This window comes from Hetaerina americana, unplaced genomic scaffold, assembly GCF_022747635.1.
Source record: "Hetaerina americana unplaced genomic scaffold, ioHetAmer1.1.p SCAF_10, whole genome shotgun sequence".
NCBI lineage: Eukaryota > Metazoa > Arthropoda > Insecta > Odonata > Calopterygidae > Hetaerina > Hetaerina americana.
This window is the reverse complement of record NW_027286070.1, coordinates 32,600,645-32,617,864: the sequence shown is the minus strand read 5'-3', so window position 1 is coordinate 32,617,864 and position 17,220 is coordinate 32,600,645. Positions and strand designations below refer to the sequence as shown.

Sequence of the window (17,220 nt, the reverse complement as noted above, 5' to 3'; positions counted from 1 at the left end):
TAAACTGTGGCGTGGGTGCCATACTATCTCCTGTGCTTTTCAACTGCTACGTTAATGATCTCCCTTCTTCTCCACAAACTCAAACTTTCATGTTCGCCGACGATACTGCTATCGCGGCAAGATCTTGGAGCGGCACGTGTGCCTTCCGAAAGATACAAAACCACCTCTCTTTACTTGAAAAGTGGACCGTCGACTCGAAAGTCACAATTAATGCCGAGAAAAGTGTTGTTGTCGACTTTCGGAGAAAACGAAGTTATTTCCCAAAAAAACCTTTAACCTTTCAATGCGTGCGTATTCCGACGAAATCCTCACACAAATTCTTAGGGATACATTTCGATTACAGACTGACATGGGCCACGCACGTACAGAATGCCTTACAAATAGCAATGGGCACAAGAGCACTTCTGTCCCCACTCTTGTGCACCAAATTGCGCCTCACGCACCGAGCAAAGATTAGACTCTACCTTTCTTATATTCGTCCCAGGATGCTGTACGGTTGCGAAATTTTCGGAAACGCGACAAAAACAGATAGAAATCGCTTAGAAACATTCCATAATAAAACACTTCGCTACCTCACAAACCAGAGTAAACTCGTGCCAATGCAGGAGATCAGAAACGCACACAAAATACCTAAAGTACACGACTTCATTCGAGCGCAAGCTGAACGACTCGAGAGGTCCCTTCCACGTAACACGCTTACAAAAAACATATGGGATTACTCCCTACACAGAAAACGCCGTCCGAGCTACAGACTTCCAAAAGAAATTATATTTCGGTAACAAAACCGAATTCTTTCCTATGACTTTTACTTCTTATTCTTTATTTTTAAGTATTACAATACTTGTTAGTGTATTTAAACAAGGGTTCTCAATTTGTAAATATTTCACTATTACTTGTAATCATATCATAAGTAGATTACATCATGTAGCCAAAAAAAAAACATTTTGGCCGATTGGCCCCGACTCGAACCAATGTTGCGGGCTTGTCGGGCAACCAAATGCCTAAAGATGGTTCTCAAAAAAAACAACAATAATAATAAATAAAAAAAAGAAAAGAAAAAACAGAAAAAAAATGAATGATAAAAGATTGAAAAAAAGCTAAAGTTAAAAAAATATATATATATTTTTATGCAAAACAGAAAAAAAAGTAGTTTGTAGACTAGAGTTATAGTTTGATGTTTAATTTTAAAAGATTTAGGATTAGTAAATATGTTACGTCGTGTTGACGTGTTAATGGGCAACATGTTCCAGCCCTTAATTTAAGGTAATTTAATTAAGTTTCTCTTCTTAATTTACGGCCAATTGCCAACCCACTAGTGGTCTTTCTTTCAACTTCTCCTTCACTAACACTGGAAAGGTACGTTCGTCACTTACACTTTCGTTCGTTATTATATCCTATGTGCATATTGTACAACCACTACAGCTGAAGGGGTGGACGATGTCGCACCGAAGCAGTTTTATAAGATAGGGCAAACGCCCAGACAAAATGGGGTTCTGGTCTGGTTTCATAGTTATCTTGAATGTGTAAAGAGACCGCGCATCTGTATATATATATGCGCGTAAAAATTATATAGTGTGCGAAAATACGTCTATATCGGATGTTTGTGTGTAAAAAAACGTCAATGCTTGGAATCTTTCAATTTTCATTACATACGCGCATCGTAATTTTTTCGATCATCTGAACATTTTCGTATAGATAACGCGCGCGTTATCGATGGGAAATAACGGTATTTGAATGTTAACACTTTAAACAAAGAAAATGGAATTCTCACATTACAAAATTAGTAACTATATCAATGATTATTTGGTGCAGAATCCCATAAATTCATTATCCCATCTTCTTAACTCATGTACAATCATTTCTCCTGGAATTGTCACTTTCCTAAAACACTGTCATCTTCACTCCTATTTAGCGCATGGATGATTCCACATTTTTCAAAAGACTTTATGACAGTCTCAATTAATGACTTTCAAGTTTAAATACAATATTGTATGACAACCTCCTCTCTTTAAATCCAATTTGATACGAGGTCAGTTAGCTGTAGCAGAGGGGCAACATTCTCATTAGCCCAATGTGCATTAACTTCACGACAGCACTACATGCAGGATGAAAATATATGTGTTATATTGTATGCATTCATCATCTATTTGAAAATTTTTTACAAAGTACAGTCAACGAAATATTTAAATTCTATTGCTTACCACTGGCTCAAAAGAGAGTCATTAAAATTTGTTATAAAGGCAATCGTTTTCAAAGCCTGATAGTGAAAATATACTTAATACCATTTTTCCCGGCAAATAGTCTTGAATCTTATACGTTATACCTGAATAATCTCAGCCTATAACATACAGATTGATTTTAGAGCACATTTTGAAGCAAAAAATTACACCTTATGGTCCAGGAAATATGGTATGTAATGATAGTCACCATCAACAGTAAAAATTTTACCCCAGGTAGATAAGGTCATTTCCCAAAAATAATTTTGCCATGACAAGATTAGTCAGCGTGGAAAATTTTATTCTCATTCATACAGGAATCAACTGCACAGGAAAACTCTTTCCGTTTCTTGGCCAAAACAAACCAGAAAACTTGAGTTTATGGTACACTCCACAACTTATTGAGACCATCACCTTCATTATCACATCCAAAATAGGATGACATGGAGAAGGAAAAATCCACAGGTAGACAGACATATAAATGTCACTAAAACAATGTACAACACGTTTATTATGACTTACAGGAGTTGATGAGATATTATGGTGGTTTCTCATCATGCTAAGTACATAATACTCTTATGAACCTTTAAAATTAATTCATAAATTGCAGCAAAAGCTTAGAAGATATAAACAACCCTGTTAAGGTCAACATTTTTATTTGCAGAAATATCACTCACATATTTTGGTAACATTAAAAAAAAATATTCTTTGGGCAGGGGAAATAAAATATATATAAAAGAGGGTAACCGCTGGGTCATAATTTTACATACATATATAATTCTATATATTTTTATATAAAGTCACTTTGGCGTTCATTCACTTAAATCTTTTCTCTTGCACACAAATTGGTAATCAACAGAAAGATGACTAAAAATTTACATCTTCCCATCAGGAATCAAGTTTCAGTGGAATGACTGATTTGACCCAGAGTGGGTTAGTGGATGTGGGTGCTGCGATGTATTTGGAGAAACTGTCTCAAGGCATTCCTCAAGTGCCTCAAAGAATGAGTCACATGTTGGGCCAAGGACGGATGCTGCCTCATGCATTCTCTGTAACAGAATAGCAAGCCACGTTCAGTCACAGCCAAAATGATGGTGACTAACAAAATCCAACTCCCAAATTCAATAAATCTTGTAGTGTATGCATTCATAGTACTAGTTTTAGGGGAAAAAGGGAGTAAAAGGGAGGTAGAAAAAGGGAGTAAAATGGACATATTGGAAGGGCTGGAGAAAAGAAGGCTAGTGGAAAAAGGGCATATCCTTAATGACATTGTTTTTCAAAGATATTCCCACTGATAACAACCTCTTTCTCATTAAGAAAATGCCTCGTGACCCCAAACCATGAACCTTCTTGACCATCTCCTTTCTACTCGGACCTTACCCTCCCCACTTGCCATCGTCCACGGCCCCTGCCTCCATAAACCACCCCCACCAACTTCAACCAATTCCAGCCACCCCTTTCCCTTCTTCACCTCCACCATACATATATAACCGACCTGCATGTTTAACTCTACCTGAGGATGACGTCGATGCATCGAAACTAATTGTACCAAATAAAATTGAGTAGAAAGATACATCGGTATTTTGACTTCAGTTTCCAAATCTCCTTTTGTAGATATTTAAATGAAATTTCCAGTTGACATGGGTATTTACAGTATCTATTTCTGGATCATTTGGCACCACAGCCTAGTTAAAAGCCTGTTTCTGGGGTTTGGGGAAGAGGACATTAGGGTAAGTTATGTGCAAGACACACTAAAAGCATTGATGTAACTCATACACAAGTAGTGGTAGTAGTATTTAGAGGAGGCGACCGACAGCTGAGGTCATTTGCACCATAGGGGATGGACAGGAAAGGATACCGACAGCTGAGGTCATTTGCACGATAGGGGATGGACAGGAAAGGATGAAGGGTGGAGAGAAACCCAGCGTCGGCATTAGCCTACTTTTTACGAAAGGCGCCAAGGGGTCCTCAGCTAAACGTCCCATCTGACGGACAGCGCCCTCCAAGTACCCTCCACAAAGCACCTCAAGTAGGGATTGAGATACCTCTGAAAAATATTCAATACCGCCGGGATTCGAACCCGGGCCCTCTGGGTGGGAAGCCAGTATGTTTGCCCCCACACCATCTTGATCCCCCTCATACACACAAAAAAAAAAGGTATTTCATTGCACAGGATTTTTAACACAAAGAAGTTGAACACTGTAGTGATATGAAAGGGAGGCTAACCTTAAACAAACCTTACCTCAAGGTGTGGCTTAGCTGTTCCATCAGTGACAGCACTTTGATTATCCTTAATGAATGTTGAAGCAGACTGGATCTCATGTACTTGCTGGATTATCAGATCACAGTACAGACGTAATTCTCCTCTCCGGGATCTTAAAGCTGCATACACACCTTTTGGATCACTGATTCCTTCGAAATAAAATTATAATTATACTATTCCACCATGAGAAATTTTCCAAAGTTTATATTCACTTTTAGCTTCTTCTAATCATAAGTTCAAGATCCTCCTTTCTTTTGTTTAAAGTAATGCCTAATTATTCTAATCTTTTGGGTGAACACATTCAAATGCAGTCCTATACTAAATGTGGAGACTAAATTCAAAATAAAGAACCATACTCAGTGAATATAGGGCATATAAGTCATGATACTGGGCACATAAAGCTGCTATCTAGGGGGGATACATTTCATGAAATGACCAGAGCATAGTGTAACTGAATAATATTTTTCATTCTATGATAATTCAGCAAATGAAAATTGTCTCATCATTTTTGATTTAGATTGAAATGACTCCAAAGATTCACTTTGTATTTCCACATAAAATATTTACTAAAGTGACCTAGGTTTCAATGCATCATCTTCTTTTGTCATATTCAGGTGTACATACAAGAAATGAATTTATGACATTCCAGAAAAAAAGGAATAACCTTTTAGAAACAGATCTATGGTAAATAAAAGAATGCATTATCTGTCTTTCAGGTTATTCAATCCCCAGATTTCACTTCTCATTCATTTGGGAGAGGCTGGTGAATTTTTCAGGATATATACTTTTATCTAACCAAATAGCCTTGTTGGAAAACGGTTTTAATTTATCTGAAATGAACCCCTTATTTCCACATTTTTGGCCTTCCATAGCCACGTAAACCGAACATTCTGATCCATCACATTGTTTCAAATGTGTCAGACCCCAACCACATTTTATTTAGTCAAGAAATTAAATGAAAGTTTAAGGCAACACTTGGGTTTTTCCCCAAATTATAGTGTCACCAACTCCAGCAACCTGGCCCTTCAGTTGGCAACATTAATTCTCCCTCCCAAGTGTACCTGAATATCCTTCTATGTAAATAACCTGTTATCTAGTGTCCCCAGAAAAGAAATCCTTCATCTTTCAGATGACATCCTAATAGAGAAGGCTCTTCCACCATCAGTGATCACTGCACTGCGCTAAGGTTTGAAAATATGTCTCTCACAAAACTACTTCAAATTCGATGGAAAATAAGTTTGAACAACAGGAAGGCTTGGCAATGGGATGACCCTAATCTTCACTGCTAGCTGAAATATACATGATCAATGTGGAGCAGAACTTATTCCCTTTGGGGGGAACCTTTAGTGAAAAATATTCTAATTTGGTTTGAGCAAGTAGACAATATTTTTTGTACATGGTCAGCCACAGTACCTAGATGATTTACCTAGATGACCATGGTCAGCCACAGTACCTAGAAGAGATAACTAGATGATTTTTTGCAAATTTTAAGCTCCTTAGACAGGTCAACAAATTCCACCATGGAAAGAGAAATTAATGCCTCACTGAACTTTCATGATATAGTCCTTGTGAAGAATCATAAATAGCTTAAGTTTTCAATTTTCAGAAAAGACATATACAGACCAGATTATCCATTCTACATCCACACACCATTTTCCACACAAGTTAGCAGTCTACCATTCAATGATTCACTGCTCAGGAGACATTCTAATACCAAGTAAAAAGAAAACTGGCAACCATTGATCAGATTGCAGTAAACAATGGGTAGTGAGAAATTAATGGAAATATTATATAACAAGAATTTAGAAAAATTGGCAATAGGCTAAACAATTTTTAGCAGCACTCCTGACACAGAGAACCAAGCAAAATGGCATAGATTCACATACTTATGGCCCCTATCTCTGTGTGACCAAATCTTTACCTAAACATAAAATGAAAACTCTCTTTTACAATAAAAACAACATTAAAAACATTCTCTCTGACTGAAAAGACAAAATTCTGTTTTTGGAAAAAAGTGGAGTGCATAAACTAAGGTGTAAGTGGGCCATACTGAAAGATGTTCAACAAAAGTGTTAAGGAGCATGGGGCCTGTTTGCTTACTGGAAACCATAAGTCCAACTTTGCGAAACATCTGCTCGACACTAAGAGCTCCATTCCCAAAGTTTAATGGTACACATTTGAACCTTTGTTGTTTTAATAAATATATGATATGGAAATATATAGTATATCCTTTGAAGTCATGGACTGCTTCCACAAAGTAATCCTGAAAAATGACACCACAAATTAAATTGTATTTCCCACCAAATAAATGCATTTTACTGTTTTCAAGCACGCATTAAACTTCAATGAATAATTTATTACTGTTTTGGACTGCGTCAAATAAGCCTCTAATCTCCTTCCTACCTTCACGTCAGTATAAAATCTTCATCCCCATTACCCATTCCGGTCACCCCTCTCTCCCTCCCCTTTTTGACCTCCATCTTCATTACTCTCTTTTACATGGAGTTCCAATACCATTGAGCAAGATTCTTAGTTTTCAAGAGTTTAACTTACCAAAATGAATTTTCTGCCACTGATGGGGTCCATTTCTCAATTGAATTGGGCATTGATAAATTGAGTAAGTCCTGTATTTCATCAACCTCTGCCAGCAACAAGGTGATTTCATTTTGAAATTACATTTGAAATTTTATTTAAAGGATTTTGTATTTCAATGCCCTTCTGATTTGAAAAAAATTCCCAAAATGGGTTTCTTTGGGGACTAAAAAACAACTCTATGAAAATGTCACAACTTAGAGAGGATATTTTTTCTTGATGAAGGATTTCCAATATCCATTGCTTTTTTACTGCCACACTAAAAATGTATCAGTATCACAGAAAAAAATAATCTGTTACTCAATGTCCTTCAGGGTGTATTGTGCACCTAAATTTACAAAAAATGGCATTTCTTGGATTAAAATTTGAACAGTAAAAATGGCCTTAAGCCGCACATCCAGCTTTAAGTATCCAACTTAAATTAAACAAATTAAATTAACTCTGAAAATATTCAGGATACCCATTCTTAACCTCAGTACTTAAAATAATAAAACTATTACAGCTTATACAAAATGTTCAACGACTTTTCAACATCCAATCAATACAAAATTGCCTAATAATTTTTTCCTACTATTACCATGTCACTGTTTCAGAAAAAAACATACTCCATAAAAATGCTAAGAAGAACTGTTTTTCACATCCATACTCAACATTCCTGTTACCAATTCCCTTCCTCTTGTGAAAGCTAGTTCCTAATGCAATTCTGGATTACTGGGACCATTTAAGTCCAAACCACTTCCGAGATAAACTGTTCCCCCAGCTCAAGTTCATAAATTCCTATTTTAATAATTAATTAGCTTTCTTCTTTCACAAATACTGCATAAGATCCCCCAGCTCAAGTTCATAAACTCCTATTTTAATAATTAATTAGCTTGCTTCTTTCACAAATACTTCATAAGATGTGTTTTGTTTGTATTTATTCTCATCCCACGCCTATCACGCTGGCTCTTCAATGCAATTGGCAATGATTGCAATCCCTTGGCTAACAGGCAAACTTAGTTAACTCATCTGAAAATGTGATTTTATCAACTTCCCACAAACTGTCATTTTCCATCTTGAGTTTTTCCAATGTTTCTCTAACCATTTCCTCAACAAATAACTTGAAAAACAAAGGTGATAATGGATGCCCAACTTCCCCTTTCTAATACTGCCCATTTAAACTCTCCATCCAACACAGGAACCTGTGCAGTCTGAGGCATGTATTGGTTGGGAATAAGTCTCCTATCCCTCCACTCTACTCCTATATTCAGCAATATACAGATGCACCTAATTCACCCCCAGCAAAATGTCTAGCCAAAATATAGGAAACAAAAATTATTCTGATTGTACCATATGTACATCTCTCTTGGTGACCTTATTACTTCTATAGCATTATGCGAGCCTCTCCCCTTTCTGAACCTAAACTTATCCTCCCATAAGTAGTCATTTTTCCTGCTTTCTATCCTTTTATTGATGATTCTGAGAACCATATATGCTGCCTATGAAATCAAAGTTATTGTTCTGTAGTTCTCAATATGGTTGCCTTTCCCTTTGTTGGAATAGAATAACACTCACCTATTGAAATCTTCTGGCCACATTCCTCCCTCATAAATTCTACGAATTAGTCCATAAAAACTCTTCCTCATAAATTTCCTAAACCTTCACGCAGTTCTCTGGGAATTTCTAGGCCTTTCAATTCCCTCTAATTCAACTCAAAATGACTGGAAATAAGATATCCTCATCAAAGTCATATTCTTTTTCTATTTCTAAGACTGCTGGCCTAATGTCTTTACCATATACATGGTACATCCAGAACTTAAGATCCATTTGTATTTCTTGCTGAGGCAGCAATGCAATCGCAGTTTGGTGCACGCCCAGTAGTTGCTCTGAGTCAAAGAAAAGGAGATAATGCCATTTTGAGATCCCTGTTTGTTGTTTACACTTTATACGGTTTGGTTAGAATAGCAAAGTTAATTGAAAATCCCACCGTTTTAAAATTAGATCTGAAATTCTTGTTCTGAATGCAAAAAAACACTAAACCAGTCAAAATTCATTGATAGATTTGCAAGATTTATGAAGTAAATGCAATGAGTAATTCAATGGTAAGGAGATGGGTCCAAGAGATCAAAAGTTCACAGGACTTTGGCCAGAGCCAGTTTCACTGCCCTCCATACAACCATGACCATGACCCAAGCAACTTCCATCTCTTTTGTTCCTTGATGGTCAAAAATTTAATGATGATGATTTGCTCACAGAACATGTTACCACATGGTTGACAACGCAGGCCACTATGTTTTATGAAGAAGGCACAGAAAAACTTGTGTCATTTTGTCAAGTGCCAAGAAAGTTGTGGGAGCTATGTAGAAAAATAATTCAGATTTACACTTTTTTTGCAACACCTTTTTTCTGTATCTCAACTTGTTAGTTTTTATTATTGAATGCAATGTACGTTCTGGACTTATCACTTAGGTCTTCTATATATTCCTTCCAACTTTCTTGAACCTTCCTCGTTCAATTATTAACTTTCTAGATTTAAGTTTGATTGCTTGCAAAGATTTTTTCTTCGTGCTTCCTGACAGTACATTCACCTCACTGTATATTACACCAATTTCATTCTTCCTTTTTAAATTTTCCATATCCTCACACTGCACCTTGCTTCTTTCGTCCAGTTTTCCATCCGAAGTTTATTATTCAACCCTTTCTCCTTCCATCTATCTCTGTGTTTCCATTCTATCATTTCCTTCTCTCGTCTATCTTTTGAATCATTTAATTTTGAAATCCATTGTTTCCTTGTCCTTTTCCAATTTAATAGTTCTATAGTTTTGTTTGCAGCTTTTGATACCCCTTTTTTGACAAAAACCATAAACACAGTAATCAGCCCTAAGATCGGTTTGGCAGGTATTGGTAGAGTTCACCCAGCACTAAGCCCGATGGCGTGTAAAATTCACACATCAGGGTAGATGGGCCAGTTTCTTTCCCTGTGCCGGTTATGGTTTCCCTGGAAGATCTGGTACCCAAAAAATCACATAGCTTGGGTGGAGCTGCAAATACCCAGAGATGCTTGCCTGGGAATTGATCTCGGGGCCTCTGATCAGTAGTCCAGCGCTCTCCCCCAAAACAACCACTACGCACCTCATTTTGCAAAGACCCTTTTTTGATATATTCCGATTTTTCCTTGACCCCACAACTCATCCCCCTTACCTTACTTATGATTTTCTCTAAAGCCTGCTTATATTCTTTCTTTGTCAATCCTGTTAATGCTTCTATATTCAATTTCTTAAACAGTCTTCCATGTTTAATTCTTTTGAATCTGACATGAGACTACATCATTACTAAATTATGATTTAAATCCACATTTATTCCGAGGGAGCTGTTCAAATTAATCACACTGTTCCTAAATGTGCCCAGGCATAATATAGCCTAATAGACATCTTTTCAATTCGCTGGACATTTTCTGTAAATACCTATGCCTATTGTGTTGCTTAAATTATTATTTTTCATGATAAAACTGTCCCTTGCAAAATTCTTTACTTCAAGATTTCCGCACAGTTATTCTTTATTCCTAAACCAAAGCCCCAAACATCACTAGCATATCTCTCTTCATCTACCATCACATTCCAAACCCCAGATGAACTTTTGTTAAGAGTAGGCTAATACCGACACAGGGTTTCCCTTCAACCTTCCTCCATCCCTAATGGCACTAATGACCTCAGCTGTAGGTCACCTCCTGTAAAGCTGCTCCTACTACTTGGAGTAAATATCATTGCTCCCGCCAGCACAGCTCTAGAGATCATCAGAATGCACAGGTCATTCCAACACACCAAGGGTGTTTTCCATGAGAAGGGTGATCTCTATCATTAATTACTGTACTAACTGACTAAAGATTATAGGTGCTCACATCATTCTATGACCAAATTTCTCCATATTTAATGTATTGATTGAAATTAACTTTTCTATGGGTCTAAAATCAAGTTATTTTATTGACTCAAGATCACATCTCAAAGTTTAATAATGCAAAAAAGATTCTCACTTAACCGATGTGAAATGAATTAAGTTAGGGGTTGATATTTTTTGATTTCTCATTCTCAAGCCTGGTAAAAATACATGCCAAAGATAAAGAAAACACAAATATTTGGGATTACAAACCAGGTGGAGCTGTTGAGGAGGATGACGTTCTTCTTCGTCCACTCCTCATTAGGTTGCCAGCGCTGCTCTCCCGCCTTGCATCAATTGCCTCTCCTCCATTGCTGAATGGAAGTGACAAAGGAACGGGTGGAGGTCCTACAAATAGCAGATGGCTAATCAAAACTTGCACGAGTTGTTTCCTTCAATACCTCTCTAAAATCTAATCAGCTTAAGCTGTCCGTGGGACATCATGGCAGACTACTATTTTTAAACGGCACGACTAAAAACCATCCCTTCTAAATTACCCTTGTTATAAATTACATACACAATTTATGAAAAAGTTTATTGTCAGTATTTAAAAATGAATAGATAAATTGAATGTAAAGCAGAATAAAATAAACCATGCCGTACCAAAATAGTCCAAGTAATAAACAAAATGAAAGAAATAAATCAATGAAAGGAAGTAGAAATCGTGGAGCTATTTAGATAAAGGTGAAGTTATAAACTTGCACTAAAAACTAAAACCAGTGGTGAGAACATTTTGAAAAAACCTCGCCAAGCATGAATAACTGAATAATAAGGTGTGCCTCATAAGTGGTGACTTTGTTTAAGGATACTCCATTAGCTGATATAACTTCATATTTTTCATCATCATGGGACATTAATCCTAGAATTGGTTCGTAGCAGCACCGCTATCTAATCTCTTCCCCGTTTATCTCTTCATTCTAAATTCTATAAAGTATACAGATATCCTCAGAAGTGAAAGAAGTACATTGGCTGTTTGGACCTATTTATTTGGATTTGAAACAATAGCCAGTGGTTTATAAGTGTGAAATTAATTGCCTTGGAATGGGAAGTTATATGATTAATATTAATTATTATCAGTAATTTTGTGTGGATAGCCTATTCATTTATCATAGCATCATGCACATAAGGAAAAAAACAACCTTCGCTGGCCCATCTACAGGCATGATTATAGATGTCAGCCATTACAGCATAGAGTGCCAATACTCATTATTTAAATTCTCCTCTGCCTTCTTGATATCCTCTGTCACACATATTTCTCTCTTTTAACTGACTAGTGCTCTCCTGAAAACTTAACCTCAAAAGTTGTGTAATGGCAGTCATATAATGATCAAACCTCTGACCAGATAACCATAAGCATTAATAACTACCATCAGTGCTTTCATGCTAATTTCCTTGCCTCATTATCAAATGGTCAATCAAATACCCTCCAAATTATCAAATCATTCTGTCTTCTCATCATTATCATAGAAGACTCAGTATTTTGAAATTTGCTTTGGACAGTCCAAAACTGATTTCATTAGCATTACATTTTGTGATTTTTCAGTCATTACCTTTATGACACCTAAATACACAACTCTATCACATCCTCTTCCCCACTTAACCTAAATTATATCTTCTATCACAGTCTTCCACAGCTTCAGCATTCCATTACGTCTCAATATGCACTTGATCCTCTTCCTTATTAGAATTTAGCTTTGACATTTCCTCCACCATTAAAAAATTAAGTCATTTATCTTCTCCATCATTCCTGTTATTTTCTTTTATCTGTCCATTTTTATTTATTTTTTCCATAAAAAATCAGAAAAGCCTAAAGTATATGCTCATATTTCATCAAAGACGTGGTTTAGGAAGCATTTTTTCTCCAACAGATTACCTCATTTAACCCTGCTTCTGCTTACAATTATGGTTTAAAAAAGGATAAAACCACAGCAATCAACCTAAGTTTGGTTTGAGATGAGTGTCACCCTCACCTAGTGCTTAAGCCCGATGGCTTGTGGAATTTACATATCTAGGTACAGAGGCCCTTCCCTTATGCTGCTGGTAGTTTCTCAGAAATTTACAAATATCAAGGAGAATAAGAAAATATCAAAAAATTAACTGGACAATAGAAAATTCATCAATGAACAAATTTGTGGTAGGTTCATCATTGCTGGTATTAATCAAAGGAAGATTTTCTGTTCCATGGCATTGTTTTCATTCATTGACAGTTCTTTACACTGACATCTTTCATCACCGATCTCATGCACTTTGTCCTTAGCCTTCCTCTGAAATTTTTCCACTTTCCTTCATTCATTGGTCATCATTAACTACTGTGCTTGAGTATGTGTCCAATTAGATTCTTTCTTCTTCTCAGCATCCTCCATACGGCTCCCCCCTTCACTCACTTAAAGCATTTCTTCATTTACTACTCAGTATCCATTTTATATTCCTCACACTTTCACTGCTACTATTGACATGTCTCACATCCACAGAAAAGTACAATTCATGCATAACTTCTAATGAACTTTTTCCTTAAATCTACATAACAACTGCAATGCTGTATAAATATTCATTTATTCTGATAGAAAGCTTACTTTATCTGCAATATTCTGTTAACTATATATTCCTCACTAGTGCAATCAATTGTAATTTTGACAGCCTAAATCACAAGTCTTCCATTCATTTAAATATATGAAGTCTGAGGGGCTCCATTTCAACTAATAACCTTTTTAACTTTCTAATTGGCAAACATTACGATGAGAGGGAAAATGCTACGCAGGCATCGAAATGTTTAAAAAATAACACACTGGCAAGGTCTGAATAAAAAAAAGTTGTTCATACCATCTCCGATGGTATGCGACTGCTTTGCACTTCCCAATGCCACCAACCACTGCTGCCGTTCCTTAAAGGATGGGGCCCGGAGGTAGAAATGTTGTTCACCTGGAACTACAATGTCCAATCGGGTTCCTTCACCGCCAGGATGAACTGAATTATGGAGAAGATATGCGCCAAAATTCAGTTTGTTTTGCTCAAAGGTATGAAGACAGGAAATTTAATAATTCGTTCACCAAAATGGAAATCTCAAGAATTACTTTAATATATAGTTAAATTAATCATATGATGGCATTAAGATTCGGGGGGCTTCAAAAAGAAAGCAAAATCTTAACACAACATGGTACGAAATTAATTATATAACATGCTTAACATTCCATACGGTTAATTCAATTGCGTAGAAAATGACTCCAAGTTCACACTGAACGAGATGTCATTAATTGGTAATATCCGAACATAACGACCACATTAAAACAATACAAAATTACTATTTCTAACATCGGACAAATATAAATCACTAAGGCGAGTAATAATGAGTATATATACAATTAGGTATCAACCAATTCCACAGTAAATACTTCACTCACTATAAAGCCACGGTGTGAAGTATTTGATAAACATAAAGCATGATAAAAAACCATAACATACCGATAATTTCTGCGGCACTGACTTTAATGGACCCTTTACATCCTTGATTCACTTCGTCCTGTGATTTATAATATGCCAGGACGCAATTTTCTAGTACAAACCATCTAGTTTGCCAACCTGCGATATTTATTAAAAAAATTAACATAATGCCAATTATTTAACACTAACAATGCCACGTAAACCGAGTTAACATATTTTATTGTGAGAAACCCTTAATGCTTTATGGGACATTTAATTGGAGCGTAATTAATGAACGTTCAAGGATCATCTTATATATTCTCAACTGACCGAAAAAAACATATGATCTATGATTAGAAATAATCGGGCTTACCATTCCAGTAATTTGTCCATTTCCACAACACACCCTCCATGTTTCCAAGTTATTAAGCGATCGCCCAGCTGGAGAAAATACCAGACAAAACACTGCAACGAAGCGCCATTAATTATTCTTGATCTATAAGACTCCAACACGAACTTACAAAATTGATTGGTGAAGAGCAGAATAATGCTATCGGAATGAGTATATTGTCCGATTACAATAACTCATTGCCCTCTCAAATGATTTTTGAAAAGTATGTACCCAAGGGAATCAAAATAATAAAAAATGGAGGCAACGACCTGAGCAAAAATAATATCGGAGCTAAGGGAAAGTGGAATCGCTTTCACTGTCGTTTCATGTATTCCTTTCACTTAAATTAAGACTAATTCACAAATTGCATGGTATATATCGAAGAGGGATAGCTACTGCTTTAGTTCCCAGGCCTTGTAACCATTTTTAACTAAGGAATCCAATAGGTTATGATAAGAACAAATGATGCAGGAGGAAAGGAGAAAAGAGACAGTAATGAATATAGAATAATACAAAGGCATTATAGCTCGTTTAACTGAAAGTTCGGGTGCTCTCTCCTTCTTACCGCAAGCACAATCTTTCGTAAATACTTAAGAGCTAAATCGCTATTATTGCATTCGAAATCATACGTTAAATAAATATAGAAGTCATTAATGTTAGATATGAATTATTTAATAACTCTTCAAAGGAATAACTACACTTTAATGTCTTAAGTCCTCCACAAGGGAAAAATAGCTAAGAAAAAGAGTGATGCGTATGTATGATACTTACGTAAAGATGATTTACCTATAGGTACACCTATTCCGGCCCATGCCTGGAGTGCAGGGAAGGTAACTCCGCACTCGAAGATAGAATGAAATAATTCTTTGGCGACAGGAGCTACCTGTGAAGCGGATGTTTTTGTGCCCATTTTAAACTGGCTTAAATCAATTTTGCTTTACCAGTGAATTAATACTCGTAAAAAAATTCTCGCTTTGAATATTTTCCTATTGTGTCCATTTAATTCTGATTACTTTTTTCATCATACCTTTTTGGGCATGATGCCGTAATCCTATTTCAATAATTATTTCTTCTGTGAACTCGAACGTCTATGGGGATCGGGATGGGGTATTGGCTAACATACAGGCTTCCCACCCAGAGGGTCAAGGTTCCTGGAGACAGGAAAAAACAAATATTTTTTAGTGGTATCCTGATCCCTACTTGATCTGCTTCGAGGAGAGCACTTTGAGTGAATACGACGTCCGTCAGATGGGACGTTGACCTAAGGACCCCTTGGCACCTTTCGACGCAAATGCCGACGCCAGGTTTTCACCCTTCCTCTCCCTACCATCCCTAATGGCGCAAATAACCCTAGCTGTCGGTCGCCTCCCATAAAAACTACTACTACTCGTATGTCTTTCATTGATACTCAGAAATAAATCGACCGAGGACGATTCTGCTTTTGGAACACAGTCATACTTTTCCGAATCCTCTTGCAGCCATCGATAAGTTCGTTATCTGAGCCATTGATAGTTGGTATTTAAAATTACGCAAAGTGGTGGCTGACGCAAATGGCCACTGCTCGTCGGACAAATTTTACGGTATAACAAGTCAAATTCAGAGTAGTACTTTGACTAACGGAGTATTGTGAGAAAAAGATACCATGAAAATAGGTCCTATGACTTATAATTTACGGAATAATAATAAGTAATATAACGATTATAGCTATAAAGAAGGTGGAGATAAAAGGAAGGCTCTTTTTTCGATTAGTTACATTTTGAATCCTTGCTGGCTTTTCAGAAAATAATCGAAGAGAATATTTTTGTAAACTCTGCATACTCCTTAGGTCATTCTTGAGAGCTCTTAATTTCCTTTGTTTACCCCAATATTCTCCACTCTATCGCCATCTCCAGCATCCCATAGCCTCTCAGTACCTAGACATCCACTTGTCCTGAATTATTCAAGCAACTCAAATATTCTTCAAGCATTCAAGCAACTTCCAAGTCTCCCAAGTTCCCAATCTATGGTAATCCTTTTGCCTCAATAGCAAAGTTTCCAAACCATACAAGGCTACAATATATATTAAAGTTTACAATTGTCTTTCCTGGGTCTGCCCTTTCACTCATCTTTACATCAGATGTTTGTCACTAACTCCCACCTCTTTGTACAAGCTTCTTTGCAAGGCAAAGTTCTTTTTTTCAATCCCCTTATTACTTTCCTCACATTCTAAAACACTTCTAATGACTAATTTGACTTACCTGATTCAGTTTACTCAATGGACAGTTATTAGGAAAAATATTTCTTGGCCAAAGTCGCTCTGTTGTACAGGGTGACTTCAGTCACTGCATTTGTTTATAAAATATTATGTGCTTAATGTAAAACTTTGGGCATATTTGCAATACTAATGTATACTTCCATTAAATTTAGTTTGTCTGGGCATTCAAAACAAA

At 36.5% G+C, this 17,220-nt stretch overlaps 1 protein-coding gene across 2 annotated transcripts; it reads right to left on the bottom strand.

Annotated features, from left to right (window-relative positions):
* Nucleotides 1–2,502: 2,502 nt before the first annotated feature.
* Nucleotides 2,503–15,591, bottom strand: LOC139698462 (pleckstrin homology domain-containing family A member 3-like). 2 transcript variants are annotated; one of them, XM_071597345.1, is made up of 7 exons: nucleotides 15,563–15,591; nucleotides 14,774–14,865; nucleotides 14,443–14,559; nucleotides 13,804–13,947; nucleotides 11,197–11,331; nucleotides 4,459–4,628; nucleotides 2,503–3,265 (listed from the first exon to the last, which is right to left on the bottom strand). In XM_071597345.1, the coding sequence occupies exons 2-7, from the start codon at nucleotides 14,811–14,813 to the stop codon at nucleotides 3,119–3,121; spliced, it is 753 nt and encodes a 250-aa protein (XP_071453446.1). In that variant the 5' UTR covers nucleotides 14,814–14,865; nucleotides 15,563–15,591; the 3' UTR covers nucleotides 2,503–3,118. The 2 variants fall into 2 exon arrangements, with proteins under 2 accessions (XP_071453446.1, XP_071453451.1); XM_071597350.1 differs by lacking the exon at nucleotides 15,563–15,591 and having other exon boundaries at nucleotides 14,774–14,883.
* Nucleotides 15,592–17,220: the final 1,629 nt, after the last annotated feature.